Genomic DNA, 25,136 nt, shown 5'->3' on the forward strand with positions numbered 1-25,136 from the left:
CCTTAATATCCACCTTCCCTGGTGAGCCTGTATGTGAGAGAAAATCTGCAGGCCAAGAAACTCCTTGTACAAGTTAGACAGTCAATTTAGATAGCTGATTAACCAGTTAAGTACCTGACTAGAGCTGACTAAATAGTGGTTAATGGCAAGGTTCTGTCAGATTAAATTGATCTCTGGTAAGCCCAAGGACAATTAAGAGCTTGTGATCACTGTGATAATTTTCCCCCTGCATTGTTGCAAGAACCCCAGTTAGAGGTAATGTGATAATTTATAACTATTATGTAAGGCTGTCTCCTTGCCACAGGACAGTGCTTCAAGCGCCGCTGTAAATTGGGGCAATGCTATTCCTAATGTCTGGTGAAATATGTGATTAAGTAATCATTGATTTTTGGGGGGAAAACTTTTGTAACACTCTCACTAGTTTCATATCACCTGTCAATTCATTGCCCGTTGAAGTGCAGATTGTTGCAGGCAGCCAAATGAACAGAAAACAAGCACAGGGGTTAAAGCTGCTGACCAGTGTAAGAAATGTAAACAGAGCTCAGAGCTTATTTTCCAGGTTGTCTACAGCCCTGGCTTGCTGCTTGGTAAGATATAAATGTTTTTTTGGAGTAGTCTGTGTCAATACCACCTGAACAGGAGCTTTAGCTATGCACATTTTGGGTGCTTCTGTGACACAAATAGTCTGAGTCATGTTGCATATATCAAATATTTTGCTCAGAAGCAGGAAGGCATATGTCCACTCTGAATGTCATCTGAAAAATGCCTGGAAGGCATGTCTGGCAGGCTTACGCCGTGATCATTGCAGATTGACATACTCACTGTAGCTTGTAATTGGCAAGAGACATCATAGGGCCTTGTGGATTTTGATTTTCCCAAGAGGAATATTACTAATGAATTAAGATTGATTTTTGCAATTACAGTCATTGGAACCACAGAGTTATCTTTTTCTTTTCCCTTTTTTCCACCCTTTCAAACTACGTTTGATCTTTATGGAGATATTTCTATGTATTTTAGGAGAGATGATGAGTCAAATAGACTACCTCTATCTATTCTTGCAAGACATTTCTGATAAGTCACCTGTCACATTTCCACGTTTGTTGCATCAGTTTATTGCTCACACTTGTTTATTACTCTTCTTGAAAAAACAAGGGTGAAGTGAGACTAATAAAAATATCCAAACCGATTTTTATAGTTCAGTTGTTAAATCAAAATAAATAAGAAAAGCCCTTTAGAACTTGATTTAGAAATCCTTTAACTGAAACCACATTTGACATTGTATTCAATTCAGTCTGAAATGAAGTCAGGTGGTTCAGATAACTCCTAGAAAAGCTAAAGAAATATAGATATAGTTTATCTATGTTGATAATGTAAATCCATCCCCTTTGCTTTTATTGAGTACATCCATTGCAGTTTAGCCTCCAGAAAATGAGAGATTCAAGTTTGGTTTACTGTTTCTGAAGCCATCTGAAGTGGGAGAGGGTTTACCATGTTTAATTCTCTCTCTTTGATTTATTCCACATTTCAGTTTTAGCAAACTGAGCATCCATTACAGCAGACTGCAATCCTGTTGCACGTCTTCCACCTTGATCTGTTTTCCTCTCCTTCTGTTCCTGGAATTTATCTTGTTATAAGTGGAGAGTGTTAGTAAGAGAGTTAGAATCCCACACCCACCTTTTGGGGTGACACTCCTCTTCAAATTTAGTGTCCACCTAAGCCAGGACAAGGGTACACACAGGTCTTCAGGCTGTAACATAGCACTGTGAGTGCTGTGAAATGGGCTGAGTCTTCTGCTGCAGCTGCTCCAGCTAGGAGTCAGGACATGTTGCTGATGATGTGAACTGAAGGGTTGTCTCTTACTAACCTCTCACTGACTTGCAAAGCTCCTGAGCTCAGGTGTGGCTTTCATGGGAAGCTCTTCTGTTGGCCAAGCTGCCAGCCCTGAGCACACCCCTGGGCTGCCATGGTGTGACCACTACCACCTCACAGAGGGACAAGTGAGGGCATTGCCCATCATGAGATCCCAGCTGCAGCCTGTGTGAGGGGCTTATCGAGGGGCAGGGGGCTGTGGTTCCCAGAGACAGCCCCTGAAGAGTCATGCTGAGCCATCCACTAAGGTAGAGATTGATGGGCTCTATTTGAGTGGCCACATTTATACAGCTCCTTCTCCTAATTCACCTGACTGTTTGGAAAGGATAGATAGTTTTCCCACAGTGCACCTACAAAATTGAAAATAATCACTTATTTCTCTCTACTGCAGAGATAAGCAGGTTATGCCCTTCCGAAATGTTAGCTTTGAAACAGTTGAGTACACTTGAGTGGATATAAAAATACTAATGCCTTTTCACAGAGTAACTAATCTCATTCAGGTGAGGCTTTCTTAGGAGAAACAAACTCAGGTTAAGTGTCTAAGAGTTATTTCTGCACTGACTGTGTGATTTTTTAAAGTATCTTTCATTACACAGGGAACAATAAATTATATTCTGTAACTAGAATGGGAGAGAAGTCAATGCTGCCTTTGAACACTGGGTGCTAGCTCAAAACTGCTTATCCAGTTTCTGGAAACTAAACAAATGTTTGAGTTAAAGTCACTGAGAAGGGTTAGCTGAAATCCATTTCAGCTCCTTTGGCACAAAGCATACAGGAGGAAACATTGCCTTGCCAGTTAACTAATGCTTCTCCTCTTGCTTCTGGTACTGTGTCTGATTCAAAGCTGTGCAGTTCCTCCCCAAACCCAAGGCACACATGAAATTAAGAAATGACAGGAAAAGGGCCACGTCACAATAATTGCTGTGATATGGTCTGTTATCCCCTTTCTTTCTTGCGCTGCGTTTGAGGCTCAATGTTAATTTACTTGTATAACTCAAGGTGTTTCCTCTGCTTGTTTGTACTAGCTATGATTTCTAAACATCCTTGAAATTATTGGCCATAACATCTCTCCTCATCATGATATTACTTCAACTTGAGCTACTTATAGAAAGTGCTTCTTTCTACTTTTGAACAGAAATGGCTGTGAGCCAGAAAAATATATGTTTGTTTGCCTTTCTATTTTTGGTTTGAAATTGCTGGAAGCCAGTAGGTGGGTTTTTATTTTCTTTCTTAAGACTTTATTTTCAAACTAAGACAAATATTATGTATGAAGAGTGGCACATATCTTAAATAACTGGTTCTAGTAACAGGAAAATGTTCTTGTTAGAAATTCTTCTGAAGTGTGGCTCTATTTCTGGAAATCCTTTCTTGCTTGCTTCAGCCGAGTTTTGTATCCTCTCCCATTTTCCTCCATGATTCTTTCACATGCACAGGGGTGAGTTTTACAGGAACTTTGCTGGCACCAAAACGTTGGTATGCTTTCATTCATCTTGTACACTGCACCAATTCATCATCTACCCATTCTACCAACCAAAGGAAAAAACATGCAGGGAGCTGACAGGTGCTTGGGTTAACCAAATGAAATCACCTCATCTGCCACCTGAATGGATACCTACAACCTGGTATGTCTTTGGAAAATAGAATCCAGACTCTGCTCTTGGACTGCACAGATTTTGGTCTCCAGAAAGGAAAATTTCAATCCATTATAAAATGAGTAGTCTCATCCCATTCAGGAGAACCAGAAGGTTACTTAATTTGTATTCCCAGAAAATGCTGGGAATTACTTTAACAAAGCAGGAATCCAAATCCTTATAGATTTCATTCAGACTAAAGACCAAAATTAACAAAAAAATCCACTCTAAATTTTATTTATTTATTCTTTCTCTTGCCTTTCCTCTTAAAACCCCCAAAACCTCCAAAACCCATCACAATCAAGCAAAAAGCAACCCTCTGGTCACATCCATGAGCTTTGTTCTGTTTATTCCATAAAAATAAGCTTGGGTAGTTTTGAGTTAATGCTACTTACTGCTTATTGATTTCTAAATCAATAAAATCAGTTCACATAGCATGGGATTGTCTTTGGACAATTTTTTTTAGGGGTTGGAAGAAGTCAGAGGGTGGAGTTAGAAGGACAAAATGTTTTACAGAATTTTTACTCTACTGCCAAGACTTATGTTGTATGAAAATATAATACAGAGCTTAAGTACACAAAATTTTCTCTTTTCACAGCTTTTCCACTGAGCTTTGAAACCATTCATGGAAGCTGATGGCAATATTCTTGTAAGTATAATTGAAGTTATGCCAGTGTTATTGATCATCTGAAGAGGTCATATGTTGGGATTATATCCTTGTAGTCACAAAGACCATGATCAGCATAAAAGAATAGCACATGTGAACAGCATCAGTATCCAAACAAGACCTTTCTTAGGGCCAGCCCAAGCAGAGAGGTTGCCCCAGTTCTGCTGTAAGCATAAAATGAAATCTACTGCACATGCCTGATGATAGGGGTGCCCTCACTTCCGTGTTCTACCCCTCCATGGATGAGATAACTGTAACCTAAGATACATAAGCTTAGCAAAAGATTTTCTTAGCCACACAGCCTAACCCTTGGGAAGCTTAAAGAAAATACAGCTCTGTAGAATATAACTGTTGATCATAGCTGCCTTTGGTGCCTTCTCAGACTTAAGCATTGTGAGTCGAATTTCATGAAACATGAAGCCTGCTGTTTAGTATTAGCCCATTTCCTCTGCTTTTCCACATAGACTTTTTAAAATTTTCCCCTGAAACAGCCTCAAATACCTATTTCACCCCGTTTTTATTCCTGGGGAGGTTTGCAGGCTGCCCCTGACCAAGGGCTCTTGGAGCCTTTCAGGCAGCTCCCTCTGACTAGGAAGGGGGCAGGAGTCCTTTAGCTGGTGCTTGGGAGGGACCTGCTCTGAGAGCAGCCAACAGAGCCATCAGTTCATGCAGCAGGGTGTGAAGAAAGAGTGAAATAAGGGGGCCTCCATTGAAGCTGTGGGGCTGTGACAGTCTTAGACACAGTGGTAACAGAGCAGTTTCCCCAGAAGGTGAAGAAACAGCTGTCCCTGCTAGGGCAGAGGTTTCCACACAGAGTGGCAGCAGCCCTCCAAGTCCCAGACTTTAGGGGGTGTCAGGAACCTCTCCCTGAGGCCAAGGGAGCTGTCTCTCAGCCCTGCAGGCCCTCTTGGAGGAGCCGTGCTGGCAGGTGGAGGAGGTTCAGGAGGAACATGCAAACTGTGCAGCTTCAGAGGAAGTGGAAGGGAGAGAGACAGGGTCCTCTCCGAGACACAACAGCGTGAAGACTGTCAGTCCCCTCCTGCAATGGAAAAGTGGGCAGTGTCTATGCCTGCTAGCAAACTAAGAAAATATTCTGGAGAACTGGAAAGATGGAAGTTGATGACTTCTTTTATCAAGAGGAAGCTCCCACCTCATCTAAGAACAGATTGACTGCCCTCATAATTGAGGAGGAGCCAGATGTGTCCCCTAGCAAAGGACGTGGCTCGCTTAGCTGTAAACCATGTGGGTCTAACAGGAAGAAATGGTGAGACCCTGCAGTGGGTGACTCCCTGCTGCGAGGGACAAAGGATCCATCTGTAGGCCTGACCAACCCTCTTGAGATGCTTGCTGCCTGGGAGGGGCCAGGGTCCAGGATGTCGTGCAGAGACTGCCAAAGCCTGTCCAGCCCTCTGACTTCTATCCTCTGTTGTTGCTCCATTTGAGCACAAATGATACTGCTAGGGGAAACCAGTATATGCTGGGCGCTGTAGAGCTAAAAAGTAGCTTTGCAGAGAAGGACCTGGCAATATTGATGGACATCACGGGCCAACAATGTGCCCATACTGCAAAGAAGATAAATGGTATCTTTGGCCACATTGGACAAAGTATTGCCAGCAGGTCAAGGGAAGTCATAATTTATGCAGTGCTGCTGAGGGCACCCCTGGAATGACATCTCAATATAAGACACACATGATACACTGAAGAGGCCCAATGAAGGGCCAGAAGAATTATTAAGGGATTATTCCTCATATCTAAGATATGAGGAAAAACTAAGTGAACTAGGACTGTTTGGCTTGGACAACAGGCTCAGGGGGCTCTTATCCATGTGCATATATACCTGAAGGGAGGATGCAGAGATGAGAGCATGATTTAATGGCCAACATGGAGGCGGTGGTGTTAAGTTGATGGTTGGACTTGATGATTTTAAACATCTTTTCCATCCTTAATGATTTTATGATTCTTTTCAGTGGTGCCCAATGACAGGACTAGAAGTAATGGACACAAACTAAAACACAGGAGGTTCCCTCTGAACATCAGGAAACTTTTTTTACTGTGAGGATGACTGGGCACCGTCACAGGTTGCCCAGAGAGTGTGGGGTGTCTCCACACTTGGTGAAATGCATAAATCATCTGGAAACAGTCCTGGAAAACCAGTTGTAGGTGAGGAGTGGACTTAGATGACCTCCTGAAGTCCCTTCAGTCTTAATTGTACTGTGATTTTGCAGAAAAATAGGACGTTTAAACTGACAGAAGCTTCTGCTGAAGTTGTCACTTCTCTCAAATGTTTTTGCTCATCGCTGGAGCCTGCCTGGCACAGAAGTGGCTATGAACAATGCAGAGTTGAACGGGTTCCTTTGCAACTCACTCATGGTGTGTTTGCCAAGTGGAGGAGTAATAGATAGCAAGTTTGAAGTCTACGCTGTTCTGCAGGATCACTAGCCCATCCTGTTCAGTCTTTAGCAAACTAAAGCCTACAAAATATAATTAATATAATAATATAATTAATATAATCAATATAATTAAAACCTACTCTCTATTACCAGTCTTGCACAGAAGTGTATGTTTTACAGTTATCCCAGAGCTTTCTGAGAACTATTGCTCTCAGATTTCCCTTGGTAAGAAGAAATAGAAATACATCTGATGTTCTTGGTTTGTTTTTCAGTTGAACCTGTGATAATGAAATAAATCACTTTCCCTGTAGGATCTTGAAAATTATAGAAAAATATCCACCATTGTTAAAAGCAAAATCACAACATTTGGTTTAGTGTCAAATTGTTCCAGTGGCTATGTCTGCTAGTTATAGTATATCCACATCTGAAACTGCTATTATACCCCTAGTTTTATTGGTAACAACTGTGCCTTCCACAGTTTTCTCTTTGTTCTGCACTGGTATGAATCTCTAGAACAGTGAAACTTTTAAGTATCTCTTAATCAATGTTCACCTAGGTCCGCTGATATAAAAGATTATTGACTTTTTTATAAAAGAATTTTCAGCAAAGTAAACTTTAATTTAGTTCTTGAAAAAAGTTTTGCCACTGGAGACTTGCTAATGTGTTGTATTCTCATGGAAAACTGAATCCAAAGTGTACTGGTGATGCATTTTATGAATTTTGTGGTAGATTCATTTAAATATAGGTTTTCTATTGGTTTGAGATGAAAACAGTTTTACTGAAAACTGTTTATTTCATAAAGTATCTATCTGACTCCAAACACTGTGCTTTGGAGAAAGAGGTTGTTTTTATTTGTTTATAGATCAACAAAATTTGAGAATGCAATTTAGTGAATCATACCAGATTTTATTGCTGCAGTTGGGGATAAGAGCTTTCTCTTGTGTGGAGCAGAACACATATTTTTTTATAGGATGAAGCTGGGTTTCTGAACAGCACTAAAACACAACCAGAAGTTGCAGAGTTCCAAGCTTAGTGATAATTTGTTGAAAATTTACCTCAATTTTCAGGAATACTTGGAAAGATAACGAGAAATTTATCTTAATTCAAAAAATTTAATTTGGCAGCTATTTTGTTAGAGATTTACCACTGATTATATCCAGGCAAACTAGATACAGTTCTGGCTGGAGAAACTGCTCTGACTTCCACCATTAATTTCCCAACTCCTCCCACAATATATGAAGAGGGTTGGTTCATCACCCATATCAACTTGCAGCAGGATACCATCATTGCCACAGAATAATACACATGAATTTGTAAATTCTTTTAGCTAGCCCAAACTCACACTAGGTGATCAGCTTTTGCCTCAGTCTGATATAAAGTGAGACCCAACTGATGACTTACATAATGTAGGTATTAACTCCTTGACAGATGAGCAACAGACCATGTTATTTTTCTTTAGATTATCAACAAGGTTAGTGGAAAGATTGCTTCCTCCTCAGTTGTGTAGAGAGAGCCACATCCTGTCTCAGTATCACTCTTCTTTTTGTATGACTTTATATTGGTTACAGATGAAATGACCCCAATATAGTGCCATGGCAAAGATGTGATGCTGCTTTACTACATAGTTTTTGGGTCAGGAGACCTGATTCACATTTGTTTTTCTTAATATCATTTTGGATAGCTCTGAAGGAAAGTAATTAGTTTGTGTGACCCATTGATTCCCTGAGGCCATTTATTATTTCTGTGTGTCCTAAATAGGGCATAAGTTTCTTTGGAATGAAGACATGAAGGGTGGCCTATAAAGGATGGGGAAATAGCAGAGTCTTTAATAGAGCTGATGTGTTTTCTTATTGCTTTTCTTTGTGTGTTGTCATGGAGAATAGTCAGAGAGAGCGAGGCAGTGGTAGAATTAAAAAAAAAGAGAGAAAAAGGAAAAAAAGAATTCTCAGTGATTAAACAGGAGTCTGGGATTATTCATGCCTGCTAAAGCCTTCCACAAGAGTGTTGTTCAGGTCATGTCAAATAGGCACCAGATAAGCACAGGACTGTGATACATGGCTCTGTGCTCGTGGTACATGCTGCAGAGATGCCTGCTTCAGAAAGTTGTAGCTCCTGTAAATACTGGTGACAGGGTCTCTTCTATCATTGTCTGCAGGCGGTCTAGCTTTACTCACCTTTAACTTGCCTGTGAGAAGAGCCATCAGATTTTTGAAGAGTGATGTGAATGGGGTTTTGTTTTCCTGAGAAGCTGTCTGGTGAGGCAGAGGGGCTCCATTAGGGATGTTCATAGCGTAAGCTCTGCAGTGGATCAGGTAGCTACCGGCTTGCATAGCAACGTTGTGGCCAGCATATTAAATCATATGTCACTTTAACCAGCATTTGTCATCCAGAGGCTTCAAACCCTTCCTAAAAATAGAAAAAAGTGAATGCTTTCGCTCTCACACTAGAGAAGGAAAGGTTAAGGCAAAGAGAAGTCAAGTACTTTGTCCACAATCACACAACCAACCATCCTGTCTTGGGAGAATTTACTCCAAAATCCATACCTTCCATTTTCAATTACCTCCTTTTTTGTTCTGTGGTCTTCTCTTTTAGTTTCATTTTCTATGTGTTAATTCAGGATTAAATATGTAGACTGCAAATGCGTAAATAAATTCAATTGTGTTAGTTATGGAGTGACTACAATTTCCATGTATTTTGTGTGATTTTTGTAAGATATTTCTTAAGAAATATTATGAAACTATTTCATAGGGAAAAAAATATATGTTCTGCATTAAATAAAAAAAAGGTAAAGGTGAAGATAATTTTTTTTTTCTTTTTCAGGATTTCTTAGAATGAGCTAAATGACTATCAGTCATCTGGCATGTATTTTAATCTCCTCATGTGTGTAAATCCTCCTTGTGGAGCCTAATGAAGCACTGAAATGCTGGAGTTTTAACTTCTATTTTTTAACTTCAAAACCCAGAATACGACTCAGGCAAGCACAGTGAAGTAGAAGCTGCCTGAGGATGTAAAACAGGAAGCAGAAGTAGATAGACACATGTGTAATAGGTTTGTGTTTGCTCTCTTGCTCAACTAGCTATACATCAATTTTAATTAACACGTTTTTTGCTTCAGCTGCTAACGTCCCTTCAGCAGTGAGTGGGTTATGTGTTTCCATCCTGCATATACCAGCATCACCACCACCACGTCCTTCTTTTGCTTCCCCCTCCCCTTTCTACACAAATGTTGCAACACAATCTGAAATTTCCTCTTTTCTTTCCTTCCTGCATTTCTTACAGGTTCCTTTGCGTCAGAAGGCAAAAAAGAAAAGTCAAGGTAATGAGAGATTGTTTTTTCTCTTCTCTCCTGGATTCCTCTTTTGTTATTTTCTTAGTATGTCTTATTCTTGGGAGGGTGAGGATTTTGTACTGCTACTCATCTGGTGAAAAGCTGCTTTTTAACTCCACTGATTCTTACACCGATTCTGAGAAAAATGACAACGGGCTGTTCCTTTGGACTAAATCCTTGTGGTATGTTAATTGAATCAAAGCTGGAAATCAGTGAGGCAGAATCAGCTGCCTGCACGGACATACACACTAGTGGTTTTCATGTACTTGGCATAGTAGTTTTCTCTAGCTGACTTAAATGTATTCTTTTCAGTGCAGCTGTGTGAGGGAAAATATATGCATGCTTCTCTTAAAAGGATCAAAGGCTGTATTTTTAATTTACAAAACCTCATGTATAGTTATCTTAGCATTAATTAGTATCTGCATTATCTATAGCTTACTGTTTTATTTCTGAACATCAGCAAGCCTTTAAAATGAATGTGTGTTGCTGTCATAGCCATTATAAAACTCAATGACTTCTAAGTATATTTTAAGATATGCTTGGATGACTTGCTGAGATTCCTAAGAAAGGATGATATCCTTAATTGGCAGTAACACCTTTCCTGGTAATGCAGTTTTAAGCAAGCACAACACTGTATTTTTAATGGCACAGGGTTCTTTATAATGAGCCGACGGAGGATATCGTGCAAAGAGCTGGGGCAAGCCGATTGCCAGGGATGGCTCTACAAAAAGAAGGAAAAAGGAGCTTTCATTGGCAACAAATGGAAAAAGTTCTGGTGTGTGCTAAAGGAGTCATCACTGTATTGGTACAGCAGTCAGCTGGTGAGTACAGCGTCCAGCCAGCCCCGGGTGCCAGACAAACAGCATCTGCTGGGACTGAGACAAGGGAAGCTGGGGTCACAATTTAGGCGCACCCTGAGTACAAATAACCAGGTTTATTTCTTAACCCTGACACTTCTTGAGATCTGGGAAGACTTGTGAAATGTTAACTTGCTGTTTGTTTTGCGCTGTAAAGAGTTGTTCTTTAAAGGCACTGGTGGCATTTGAATTTGAGAAATGTTTTCCTGGATATAGGCAATTTGCAAACACTTGTTGTCAAGACTCAAAACAGGAATGCTTCTTCACTTCTTCTTCTGCTTCTTAATTTAATTTTCATAAATGTCTCTCCTGTTTCTCTTTCCATCCTCTTCCATACTGAGATTATTCTGTTTGTGTGCTTGGTTTTCTTTCTTTTACTTTTTGTCCCTCTTTCTTTTTTTTTTTTTTTTATTTATTTTTTTTTTCATGTGGTAGAGGACAACTGGCTTTACTCTGTGCTTGTTTGATTGGACAGAGATTTTGATTTGGCTTGATTGCCCATCCTAGGAAGATTCAGATATGGTTATTCCCTTCACTTTGCTGTCTGGCACTGCTACTTCTAAAAAGCTCTTATCACATTCAAACGATGGAGTGACAGAGCTAAGAATTAGAGTGTGAAGAGAATTAGAGTATGCCAGCAAAAGCATAGGTTGAAACTCAGCAGCCAAATTGTGGATGGACATGAGGTTCCCTAAATGCAAAGTAGCTGCTCTGGAAATCAGCATGTCACAGGAACAGCAAAGGATGAAAGATTAAAGAAACCCTTATTAATTCTTAGAGAATTAAAAAAAAAAAAATCAAAGTCAATCTGGATGATTTCCATCTACTTATTTCCACTGCAGTAATCCCCATCAAAAATTTTGCTAACTATTTCAGGAAAAAAAAATAAATAGTTTAAGCCATTAAAAAAAATCCTCATACCCCAAACAAAGCTTTACTCATGTAGCCTATTTCACATTCTCCCTTCAGTTGTGGGTATAGTGTTAGTAGTTTTTCGTGGGGTTTTTGTTTGCTTGTGTGTGTGAGAGATATTTGTTTACTTTTTAAAAATACAAATAAAAACTTTGACTGGTACTTCAAGATGATATTAACTATTTCTTTTTGGGGTAAAGGAAAACAACTCTGCTGGTCTTGGGCTGTTGCTTTTTATGACAGTAGTAGTCTGATATAGATTTCTTTCAAGACTATGTCAAATACATGCATAGAAAGAAAGGAAATAGGAAAATTGGGGGAAAACAGTTTTAAAAAGGCACTTTTATCCTAATACTAACAGTATCTCTGCTTGAAAGACATGGTGAGGCAGTAATACTAATAAGCAGCTTTAATACATTGCAAAACCTTATTAATATTGGCTTTTATAAATCTGTGTTTGCAGTTGTATTTCTGGCCAAGCAGTTTTAAGAAAGGTGAGCTGGCTGGCGGACATGTCTTTTTAGATACAGAAAATATCAGAAAGGAGTAATCCTGAGGAGTAATCAAGATGGGAGGAAATAAAAAAGGCAAGACTGGGAAAAGTTTGCCTCTTGGAAGAGAAGAGTGATGGGGGAGAAGTGCAAGTTCCTCCACTTCCTTCAGTTGTTCTGGCCTGGTTAAATTCCACACCTGAGATCCAGAGAAACCGTGATCATGCTGGTTCCAGTGCTCCTAGACAGCACTCATCCTTTTAGTCCATGCCTACCTCCTGACTGTCACTGACTGCCCCCAAATGAACAAGGCTGAAAAATAAGTGTCAGCCTCATTCCAATTTATTTCATTTCCTCTGAAGAGCTCACATGGCTTCAAAATACTGCTGTCTTGTGTCTGAGTGCTCACCTATCACAGTTGTGCTTTAAGCATGCTAGCTGGTAGTACCTCTTTGCTTTCAACTTCTGCCAACTCTCACACTCTTTTTTTATGTTAAAAACTCAAGGTTTCTTTTGGCAGCTTAAAGTGCAGCCTCCATGTAACTACAGATTCAGTCAGTGTTTGCAGAATGTCAGTAACTGTGGGGTTTGGAAAAGGAGAGGAGGTGTTCTTTGCTAAGGCCTGCTTTCATAAATTCTTGAGACCAGAGGCATGCTCAGAGTTGTATGTGAGATCAATTAGACCCAGATATTCTCACTCCTAGGTTGGTGAAGGAGAAATTGCAGTGACACATTCGCTTGCTTGCCAAGTCTCTGGCCTGGCATTAGGACTGCCTGCACTTCCACTGTCTTCAGTAAAGTTAATCCTTGGTCCCAGGGGGTGCACAAAATGACAGTATAAAGTTGTGTTGAAACAGGAGTCCGGCTTCTCACGTGCCTGAGGCTTCCTGTGACCAGCCCTTTTACAGAGGCTGATGCCAAAGGTGGTGATGAGAAGTGGGGCTGACATCAAAGGGACTGGGGCACGCTGGCTGCCTGTAGATCTGCTTGACCAGTTTGGTTCTGGTGAGAAATGAGCATGGCTTGTTTGTGGCTGTGTGAAAACCAGACACTGGCAACTGTAGCATAGCAACAGGGTGCTGGACCTTTTTTCTAATGGAGATGGAGAAAATAGAGAGTGGGTGGAATTTGTATGGGAACATGCATTATTCTGGATTTGGGTAGATAACCTCATCTGAATATCATCTTCTTGGTCAAGTTTGTCTTCATGTGCCTCTGAAGCTCAGGATGTTTCTGTCACTCTGGTTTAATTTTTCTTCAAGCCACTCTGGTTCTGAGTCTCTCATGAGAGGCAGATTTGGGTACATGATATAGGACACCTGTTGTGACATTTGCAGCTGGTATTTCCTTCAATTAAAAATAAAATATTTTGTGAATGCCGCAGCTCAAAAGAATAAAAATAATAAACAGGTCAGCAATAGCAGATCTGACAGCCCAAGCGTCAAGCTTCTCCTTCATTGAAATAAAGCTAGAGAACACAGGCAAATCTGAATAAATTTTCAATGAGTTAGCTGAGGTCAAGGCCCAGTGGTCTCAGCAGGCTTGGGTAGGCTGCCCTGGAACCTCTTCCCACATACTCTTCTTATTTCTATAAAACATGAGGCAAGTAAACTTCTCTTTGCAGCATTCTGGGGATGGGAAGCTGTTTGGACTAGGAGGAAGCACAGAGGGGTAGGTTTTGCTAAAAAAAAAAAACAAACAAACAGGAAATGTCAGAATTTTTCCTGAAAACACAGGGAATGTCAGAAAATATATTTTTCTGACTTTCTGGGTGCATTCAAGAACACTAGACTCTTTGGATAACTGCTCTTCGCTAATATTAATTTCTTTTTTTTCCAGTACTGCTCTCTGCAGGCAGCTGCCTTGAAGACAAGTGTTTAAATAGTACAGTCTGTGATCCTGCCTGACCCTTTAGCTGTTTCAATTCTCATACTGAAACCCCAGAGGGAATTAGTACTCCTACATAGCAAGAGAGGTGGTGGGGGAGGATTGTCACATGTAATCCCGGGCTCCTGGCTCTTTGTGCTTGTTTCGACTGTGTTTGGTAGTGTTGGCTGCAATGGGACAAAGGACTAAATGCCTCTGGCTAGTGGGTCTTTAGGGTAGCTTGACTGGTTTTCCAAATAGAGTTGAAATAGATTTTTACAGAATGTGTTAATGGTGGTTGTCATGGGGATTCAGCTGAAAAGAAATATAAATATAAAACAAAAGAGTTGCAGACTGTGATCTACTGTCACTATTTATCTTTGTAGGTTTTTGGTTTTTTTTTTTCCTCATTCACTGCATTTAAATTGGTCCTCACTCCAACAGCTTTGCTGGAAGCTGTATAATTACAGTCTTTTAGAAGAAAAATCTTTTACCTTTGAGTTGTAATAGCTGCTTATGTGGATGAGAAAAAGTCATTGATGTCAGCTGGTTGAGCTGAGAGACTTGGGGACCTATGGCCCAATATCTTACACAAATTATTCACAGTTCTATAGGATGTCTCATTGGTGTACTTGGCAGAGAGAATAAAAAGACTAAAATTCTAACCTGCTTCTCCAACATCTATAAGGTCTTCTGGGGGCAGTGCTGAAACACTGATGAAGTCATGAGGACTACCCTGATTTGCAGATTGGAGCTGTTCCACAATAACAAGATATTTCATTTTCTAACACTATTTTTTAAAATCCTGCTGCAGCATTACACTACCTTTAAATGACTTAATAAATCTCCTAAAGCCACAACATTTAGATAACATATTGAGGCAAGCACAAAAGGACGTTAGCCTCTTTCATTGGATTCATGCATTGTGTTTCTTAAATAATTTTTTTTCTTTTAAGTGCAAAGCTTTTTCTGTGAAAAAATGGCTGCTTTCTTTTTTTTTTTTTTCCACAAGAATTTGCAGAGATTGTTGTTATTAATGAAATTATTTTTCTACAACTTGGAATAGCAAAAGCATGGATTAATGTTAGGCTAACCTCCATAAAACCCACAAGAGATAACAGCTTATTCTTTTAAACATCCTGATTAAGTAGAAAACAGGTCAAGGTTCTCTTTTATCTTAGTTTTTTAGGCCTATTTTACAGCTTTGCATCAAAATCTGAAGGAATCTTGAATGTAATATGTGAGGTAAATAATAGCATGCTAAAGTCATGTTAGAGATAACATTTTGGAGGAAAGCAAGCACTTAGAGTGTCTATATGCTTTAAATGTTTTAAAATGTCATTTTTATCCCAAGAATGACTGAAAAGATGACTTCCACATGTTCTGTTCCTAGGATTTATTTGGAATTCTATTTGCTGACTGAAATAACAGCCTTGGGATTTTAAGTCACTTCTTTTCCTTTTTTCCTTGTTTTCTTTATTTTTGTTTTTTTTCTCCTGATAATTAACAAAGATACATACCCACCAAACCTCTCTTTTTCTGTTACATAGATGGCACATTCTGGATGTGTACAGATAGTGTATTTCACTCACACATAAAATGAAACCTAAATTTTTCTTTAAGTGAACAAATATGAAATCATGGACAGAACCAGTATAAAATCTGAATGCATTGAGAGAGAATGTGTATGTGAGAACATAACCTTTTAGCAACTGGAACAGACCAAATACTGCATAAGAAGTCGGGGGTTTCTCTGTTGTACGACTGTTAAAGTTAAACTGCTGAAATAAAGGCTACAGATCTATATTCATTACTAATTTAGAGAGCATTCCCCTAATCATGATAGAGGGATCTATCTAAATTACTGATGGGTTAAGTCAGTGGTTCAAGCCCAAGTTCCATTTCTGCATGGTTGGGAGTGTTCCAGGTGAGTGTCTCCACACTGGCTTTTGGGGTGCTGGTGATTCACTAGTCCAATACAAAATCCAAATGCTCAAATACTTTTATATATTGACAGGAGAGACAGTGACTTATCTAATGGCATTTCATGGACTTAATCCCCTCAGGACTGCTTTTGCAGCACTCTAAACTGTTTATAGCGTGCAGTCTAAACCAGTGGTTACTGCACTGATAAATGGAACTGGCCGAGCTGTAACTGGATTTGAAACACGGAAGAAAGGCCAAATCTGTCCCAGACTTGTCACTCACTCACCCACCTGATGGCTTACCCAGCTCAGGCCACAGATTTATTGCTGCATACCCACGGTATGGGTTTATTCCTTCACACAGGGTCTCGTGGATGACTTTTTCTTAAACTGGGAGTATTGATTCATACTGCAGAGAAGCAACTGGCATTGTATGCATTTCTCATCCAGCAATGTGTGCAATAGTGATTGTTGTACCTCATGGACAGCTTTTTCGAGCTTTTCTGGCTTCTGGTATTCTCAGACTGGTCTTGGGAACTAAACAGGAATTTCAGTGTTCCGGATCCAGTAAGTGATCATCTTTTTGGAACAGAAATGCTGGATAATACAATCTCTACCTTTAGTACAGTGTAGCCCAAGAATAGTGCTCCTTCATTACTCACCAGTATTTATTTGCTCATCCCTATATACTTAATATACTATGGATCTGGTATGGTAATATTAGGTTTAGTTAGCTGTTATTTTATCTCAATGACTTTAATGTTATGAAATTCCAACCTGCGGAATGGAAACAAAAGTTCCCCGATTAGTCAATAAACAAGTTTTACAGACACAAATACAATCAGAGAGTGTTAAAAGCCCACAGTCGCAAATAAGCACCTTTTCATACAAATACTACTAAACAAAAGATTTTCAGCCCAGATGTAAAAAAATAATTTTTTTCTCCTGTACTGAAGGAAAATAAGAAAAACCCCTTCCACTGATGTGTGGTGTGGGTGTGTGTGGGTGTGTGGGTGTGTGTGTGTGTGTCTGGGAGCAGCAAAACCATTCACTGGTGATGATGTAAAATATAAACTTCTCACATGAATGTTTAATACATGTAAATTACATGAATGATGGTTAGGACATGATTTATTGTATACCAAAGAACAGATATGCAGATGTGAGGGGAAGCCACCCTCTGAAATATCCTTTCTGTATCCATATTTCAGTTCTTGGAGATTCATACTTCCAAGCATTAAAGCTTGTCTTGATGAACATCTTTTTATAGTCTTGTCATATTCATGCATAATGAGATTTGAGATACTGTCAGTCATCTTCATTTATCCTCTGCCTTTGTAATTGTTGTGTATATTTTACCTGCTTTAACTCAGTGTACATTTTCAGAATTTTAATGTGTCTACGAGCAATGGCTGGGAGCAGCAAAAATGTAATTCAGGAATGAGCACTCTGTGGTTTGGAAAGTACTTTTTTTTCCTGACATTATGTCCTACAGACTTTTGTCTACATTATATGTTGCTTGTGTTACGAGGACTCCTAATCTTATTGCAGATGACCAGGTGTATGTAGATAGATGTAGTAAGGAAGATGTTTCTGCTTCAGATGTTTCAATTTCAGGCAGCACAAACAGGGATTTGAGGCTTGTCACTTCTGTTTTTCTGGAGCAATGCTCTGACTCAGAGTCCTGCTGACTGAGAACAGAGACGTCAACGCTCAGTAAACCTCCTTGCAGGCAGGAAGGGCTGACTGGATATAAACAGGGTACTGTAAATGTAAATGTCTGCCTGGATTTTGCTGCTACTTGTACTATGCCTGCAAATTCCTGGAGGGAGTTATAGCTGCATGACCAAAGCCCTCTGAGGCAGGTTTGCAGTATTTAACCACAGAACTCAACTGCATGGGATGACCCCCTTGCACCTTGTGGGTTGGGAGCACTGCCTCTGCTTTGCTTCTGTACAGGTGGCCCTGCAAAATGGTCCTTGCTGCAATTATACAGGGAACACCCTCCTCCATTTCTACTTAGAATCATCTTGGGACACTTTTGAATTGTATTTTTCAGCTATACATAGGTCATTTTACGTGCTGCTGTTACATGTCTGTGTGAGATACACACACGCTGTATCATACACAAACCCGCCTTTGAGATGGTAGGTACCATCCAGACCTGAGCAGATGATATAACCCTTGTTCATCCTTATTAGTCAACAAAACCTATGCTTACACTCTGCCACTTGCACCAACAGCAGTGGTGGCTTTCCAGCACCCCAGATATGCGCAAATATAGCTGGGTGTAGAAATATTTCATCAGGCGTTAATGTGTCCCCATGGTGATGAGCATATATTTTCACAGTATAAAAAGCTGTCAAAAACAAGCACTTGCATGTTAAATATTATTCAGCATTGGACTCTACTAGCTTACCAGTTGGCTAATGTGGTGATATTAAATTTTTTTTTCTTTTATGGAAGGCTGAAAAAGCAGAAGGATTTATAAGACTTCCAGACTTCAGTGTGGATCGAGCAATTGAATGCAAAAAAAAGCAGTAAGTTTGTCTCTTGTTCGCAGTTTTGCATGATTTTTACAACATTGCAAGGAATGAATCTCAGCAGTCTTTGACAGTGAAGCTGTGGGGAGTTCTTTTGTGTTGTATAAATAATGAGATATTAATTGAGCTACTGAAAGAAAACCATATTGCAAAAATATTTCTGAAAAATCTCTGCCAGATGTGCTTTGCTAAAGCCACAAAACAGATGAGTGCCAAATGCTTTCTTTTTCTTCTCCTTTTTTTCATTTGCTGATTGTGAGTAGACTGTGGTTCTCAGATGCCCCCTCTTAGCTGAGGAGGTCAGCAGTGGTGCAAGTAATGCTGCATCTTTCCAAGCCTGGACTATTCTTTAGGCTGCTGTGGTGCAACTGAGCTTGGGCTGTACTTGAAGCCTTTGGTTGTGCAGGGAATAAATACTTTCTTTAGCAGGGTGCACATTAAAAAATATTATCTCCAGACTCCATATGCAGCACTGACTTCCAGCTGCTTCTGAGCACCCTTCAAATGTTTGGAGGGGTTGCTGTTGTTCTAAGTTATAAAGTGCAGCACGATTTTAATTGTGTCCCTCAAAAGAAAGCCTTCATTTTACTGATGGAGAAGTCAGAAAACTCAGTCACTCTTCACCTACTGTGTGCTGCTTGTGATTTTACTGTGTCCCATGTCCCTTCCCTCAGTCAACAGTTTTCCATGCTTTGGGGTCTTAGCCTGATTGACCACAGCACACGGAAGCTGTTCCATGTCTTGGGTCATTACTGATGCTTTCTTCCAATATTTTTCAAGTTTGGTTTACATCTCAGAGCTGGAGGAAGCAAAAATGCACATAGTATTTGAGGAATGGGAATGCAACTGAATTATGTAATGAAATAATGGAAGACTGTTTTAGTCTTTATTCCTTCCTTTTTTAGATCCTGTAGTTTATACTCTCTGAATAATGTGTGGCCTAGGAAATGAGCTAAAAATAGACTAGAGTTTTAAAGAAAGAGCTGTACCGATGGACAAGCTAATCAGGATTAATACAGTGGAGTGAATAAATATTTTAAATAATTCATTCAGCTATTATATTTTCTTTTTTATGGAAACTAGTTTTCTTCACGTCTCTTCTTTTTTTCTATTCCTGAAGTGCTATTAAGATCAGCCACCCACAGATCAAGACATTTTATTTTGCGGCAGAAAATGTTCTGGAAATGAACACGTAAGTAGGAGCGACTGGTCATGTTTCATCCTGTCTCATGCATGAGAACACCCTTTGAAAGTTCATTCGTTCACTGTCAAGCAGCCATTGACAAAGTTATTTGGGGAATTACTGAGTCTAATTTTTCTAAATGGAAGAAAACTATTGCTCTTTGTTCACTAATTATAATTGAAATCAGAATTGCATAATTAGCCCAGTTTTGATACTAATCTTCCCAACAGTTATTGGTATAAATCTCTTTCTGTTAGAGCGCTGCTAAGATTTGTTAGCAAGTACAGCACCTGGGAAGAAGTGAGGGGAGAAAGGAAAGACAAAGAAAAGTCCCATAAATGATCTAGGACTACAGTATAACAGTTTCTGATTTCAGAGTATCATAACAGCTAACAAGGAGGGTTAGATGGATAGAAAGGTCTGTTTCTCTAATGTAAATTAGCATTAACTTCAGCACCAAACTATGCTGTAGTTGAATGATCCTCATGACAGGTCAGAAATTTTCTTTCCACAAATGTCCAGAAGATTAACAACCAAATAGTTCGCAATGGTAGAAGTAAAAATGAATATGAATGTTGCCATTTTAGAAACCACTGAGCTATCAGAAAGATATCTTCTATTGATCCAATTTTGGCTGATTTGGATATATCTCCTACCTTTGTCCTTTTTACTTCAGATTGCAGTCTGTTCTCTATGCTATTGCATTATAAATTATTGCATTAAATGGCCAAATACCAGATACAAAGCAGTGAAATTTAAATGGGAGGGGAGTTCCTGCAACAGTCAGGTCATGATTTTAATCATGACTCTACTGGTGATCTTTGTGTGATTTTTCACAGGTCAATGACTACTTATTCCCTCTATAAACCTCATACATATTTACCACAATAGAAGGAGAGATTGAGAGAATGTGTGTGACCTTCTGAAAGATCTATAGATACAGAAATGTACAATATTACAGAAGTGTATGTACACAGATATGTATTAATAAATCTGTACTCTACAGATGCATACAAGTAAATATAGATGAAAAAGAATCTGTTGCCCTTTGCAAGCTGGAGTCTCATGAAGCATTCTGGCGGGGAGATAACCATCCATTTCGGTGTTCCTGCATTTCCCACCAGAGCTCCTGAATGGAGTGACAAGTTCCTGAGGCAGATAGGATGAGGATGACTGAGAATGTGGGACATCTGGACAGGAATATTTCAGTAGAGAGGGTAACCCTGGTTAAGAGAGAAGAGATGGAAGGACAGATGAAGAAGGAAAATTAGACCTAATGGAGGATATTAGTAAATTCTAGCAGCCAGTTTGGAGCCCAGCTGAAGATTCTCATGTGGAAAATATTTAGTCTCCTGTGAGTGAGTAACTGAAATCTATGCAGGTGTCTTAGCTCTTATGCCCCAGAACGACTTTGTTACAATGCCACTTCTTGAGTAAATTTCATTTTGGCCTAAAGCTAGGTAGCCTGGTGTTAGAGCAGCCTACACTATGCTGTATTAACTCCCCATGGTTGCAACTGATGATGTTTTCCTTGGCAAAGTATAAAATACATGCATTTAATACATAAAGTACACGCAATCTCACGCATATGTCAAAACAGACTAAAAGACATCTGTTCTCTTGGCTCCAGTCCTGCAAATACACGTGTGAATGGTTCCACTGAACTCACTGGAGCATTTGCGTGTGTTGAGTTCCTGGTGTGCATAAATGCTTGATGGAGCATGACCTTTTGTAACTCTTCATGCATATATCGATATATGCATATACCTGTACATATATCTCTATTAAATCAACAGTGGATTTATTAACGCAGTCATTTGTTTCACTAATTTGTCATGTATTTGCTATTGTCATGCACACATGGAAAGTAAAGGCATGCTGACTAGCTGCATGCATTTAGCCAGTTGTACTCAGTTATTAGTGACCTGTCTGACCTTGTAATTAATGAAGTCCTAGAATTTTTTAATAAATCTTTTCCTTGTTAAGGTGGATTTTTATTTAAAAAAAAAAATCATTCTGTTAGGATTAGCTGTCAGAAAAGAGCCAATGGACCAGTCTTTCATAAATGGCACTTTGTTTCTCTGAGTTGTTTGTGGCTCTATTGCTCATACTGCAGTCTTAAAAGTGCAGTTACTTTGATGCTGATCTTACTAGCAAATTCCCTATTGCTTTACTAGAACCAAAATCAAACAAAATGTTTTTTTTCCAGTAACAAATTCCTGCCCTTCATACTTCCTCTATATACACTTTGAGTTTTAATCTTAAAAGCTTGAGCTTTTTCAGTTGTTAGCTACTTAAAATGTGGATAGATCTGAATGACCTACAGGCAAACATAATATAGAAAAGTTTGGGAATGTTTCTAGCACTGGAAAAACGCAGCCACCTAGGAACATAAATGAAAAACACTCTGGTTAATAGCTTAGAGCAATACAGGAAGTGAGACTTACTAAAACCAAAAGTACATAGCAAGTTGAAAAATGTGATATGTTATGATCAAAAAGTGTGATCAAAAGGTTTCATGTGGCACAGACTGTTGCCATAGTTTTGGCCAGGGCACCTGACATCATCTTCTATGGCTCCCACGCCTTTTTCTTCATCTCAGGTGAAAGATGACACCTCAACAGCTGGACTAATTCACTGACCTTTCTTTAACTTACACAAATGTGACTCCCGGGTCATCAGTGGTACCTTTTTTACAGTTTCAGGGAAAGATACCCCAGGCAACTAATCCTGCTCACTAGAGGGAATATTAATATAGAGGTAACTGGTGCCTTTCTAGAAGATGATCTAAGAAATAGAAACTTTGACATTTAGTCTTCAGGCTAGTGAAAACAGATGTGGTGATGTAGAACACAACTGAAAGGAGCAAAACCCAGAGTGAAGAGTATGTGAGTGTCCCTGACTCCGTGTTCCCTCTGTTTCAAACACAGGTGGCTAAGTAAGCTGGGAATGGCTGTAGACCCTCAGGCACCAAACAGGAAGAATGAGGAAGGTATGCTCCTAACTGGTTTCAGTGTGTAAATGCATTGTGTTCTTCACAGTTTTTGCTTGGCCAAATTTTTGTCATCTATTTTCTTTCTTTTGAACTATCATCTTGGGTCTGTCTACTGTCTGAGCTCAGAGAAACCACATTGTCACAGTACAGAGTAATCACAGGAAAAGAAAAAATGGTGAGAAACTGTATGAGTGAGAGACACTAGGTGATCTTGTGAGAGGTGTGTATCTACTTTCTGGCAGTTTGCTGGTTTGCTAAGCCTACCAAGTGTGAAGAAGACAAGCTGTGCTGCTCTGGGTTTTGAGCTGGTGAGTTTTATTACAGGAGTTGTGTTGCGGCATGGCAGCTTGCAGGCCTGGGAACACCTTGTGCTCTGCAGACCCATCCCAACAGTGTGCTTTAGTCCTGGAGGTTTCAACAACCTCAGTGTTGGGGGATGAGGGGTGGTACTGCTATTCTGGAGCCTACAATTTGTTTCAGAGACAAACCTGAGTTCATTATGGAATGAGAAACTTTAAAAGTTCTAAAAAACTAATTTATTGGGTTAATTTGCACACTGACCTAATAGAACATTGGTGGGAGGATAACAGCAGTCAAATCACAGATCTGGGAAGAGGAGCTGGTTTAGAATGAGAGGTACTCTGGGTAATATTATGTTATCAAACCAAGAATGGACTCTGAGGAATATGTGTCATCACCTGGGTTTTAAGTCTCCATTTTTTGAGTATTGGTACCCAGTGCTCCTTTTAGAACTGCTGAGCTTGTGAAGGAGCTGTCATTATGAAGAAGAAACTGGTATTTGCAGTAGTATGACCACTTAGGTGATGCAGCCTGTTTTGTCTAAGCAATGAGGTGTTCCTCTCTGTATCCCTTCTGCTTTATCACAAAATTCAAGATTGTCATTAATGTCCAGGCTTGGGACATGTAATTACATTATTGATTAATTTAATCTGTCTCCATTTATGCTCTACCATTAAAAGCAGTTTTGGGACTGCTAAACACGGATACTAGCGATTCCTGGAGAATTCAACAAGTCTCTTCAGTTTCTTTGTTTTCAGTTCACATTTGTTTCTTGTCAATAAACTTGTTAATTCACACACCATCTAATTCCTCCTGCCTGTATCCTGTTTGAAGCCAACTTTATCAAAACTCTTCAGGATTATCTTTAGGATAAAGGGCTATATTGAATATTAGGTTGTGTAGCAAAAACTGCAAATACTTGTACTCAGGGAGGAAGTGTGAAAATATGTTGTTCATCTTTTCATGAAGGGAAGGGTTCAATGGAAAATGGAAACAGCAAAAATTTTATACATTAAACAAATTTTTTTAAACCTCAAAAAATGTGATACTGGTTGTATTGGTTGAATTGAGAATTATGAAGCAATAAAAAATGAGTCATTTCATCAAACTTAATCTAAAAAAAATAATCCAAAAGATATAAAATAATCCACTCAATAACTTCTGCAACAGGTTATCAATAATTTTGCAATAGCACAACCTAGCCAATACTTCTTCAGCTTTTAAAGATAGTCACCCATTTCCCCCTCAGGTAAAGGCCTTCTGATTCTGGTGTCAAACACCTCATTGTCTTTTCATGTGTGTTTTGTCACAGGTGATCCAGCAGCTCCCTTCAGGGTGGGTGCAGCACCCACTGGTGCCTGGGTGGACATGTCCTTACAGAAACATTGCTGTGTTTCATAAAAACACTGTCTCTACCCATAGTCACTTCTATTCCTGCTGACCAGTTCTTCCTCTCTGTATCACACACCATAATTCTTCAGAGTCCTGGCTCTTTCTGTAACATTTCTTGTGTATTCAGGTACTTTCTGTGCATTTTAACACCACACCCCCCTACCATTTGCCTGTTTAGAGTATCAGATACAGCCGTTGATTCTTTTTCAATTTTTTGTATTTTGTGTGTTCAGTTTTGTGTGTTTAAAAGGGGAGCTGTAGAAAGCATAAGCTTTTTACTGAGTTACTCGAAAAGGCATTAATAGAGTGCCAGAATTTGATACAGGCCTTGTTGCAGCCAGCTTCAGTTCTTTATGCTTACATGTGCCAGCATGTATCTCCAGTAAACAGAATAGAATCTATGCTACTCAAAACCCTACAGTTCTGCAAAAAGTATAGGGAGGAAAAATTATGAACCTCTTTAAGCTTCTCTTTGTTAACATGTTACAAAATTGTCTCACATGGACGAAATTCTTCTCTCTTAAAACTTTATTCCCCTCACTCTGTGCTTATTAACACCCACCCTCCCCCTACAATAACATGCAGAAAAATAAAGCATGTGGGTATTAAATGAGTTAATTTTAGATGAAATAATCTCAGTTGACTGTCCATAGGCCACGCTAACACACTGCTTCCTAGTGGTGTGAGCCCCTGAAATCCAGCTCTGATGAGGAACCAGCTGGACTTAAGCAACTCCTGCTCTTTGGGGCAGAGCGGGACAGAGGCTCTTGAGCAGCACAGGCTGCTGA

The 25,136-nt window shown here is 39.5% G+C and overlaps 1 protein-coding gene across 2 annotated transcripts in view; it reads left to right on the plus strand.

Moving 5' to 3' along the window:
* The first annotated feature begins 4,097 nt into the window (after positions 1 to 4,097).
* IPCEF1 (interaction protein for cytohesin exchange factors 1) overlaps positions 4,098 to 25,136 on the plus strand; it is a 45,428-nt gene continuing 24,389 nt past the window's right edge. The window contains exons 1-6 of one of the 2 annotated variants that reach the window (XM_014263443.2): positions 4,098 to 4,149; positions 9,836 to 9,872; positions 10,536 to 10,705; positions 18,402 to 18,475; positions 19,599 to 19,670; positions 22,592 to 22,653. In XM_014263443.2, the coding sequence (XP_014118918.1) occupies positions 4,126 to 4,149; positions 9,836 to 9,872; positions 10,536 to 10,705; positions 18,402 to 18,475; positions 19,599 to 19,670; positions 22,592 to 22,653 (439 nt within the window). In that variant the 5' untranslated portion in view covers positions 4,098 to 4,125. Of the gene's footprint in view, positions 4,150 to 9,835; positions 9,873 to 9,916; positions 10,067 to 10,535; positions 10,706 to 18,401; positions 18,476 to 19,598; positions 19,671 to 22,591; positions 22,654 to 25,136 lie in introns of those variants that run through there. The other variant, XM_005518416.3, reaches the window with a different exon arrangement.

This window comes from Pseudopodoces humilis, chromosome 3 (assembly GCF_049639895.1).
Source record: "Pseudopodoces humilis isolate 2021_Gansu_Grassland_sample_001 chromosome 3, ASM4963989v1, whole genome shotgun sequence".
NCBI classification, from domain to species: domain Eukaryota; kingdom Metazoa; phylum Chordata; class Aves; order Passeriformes; family Paridae; genus Pseudopodoces; species Pseudopodoces humilis.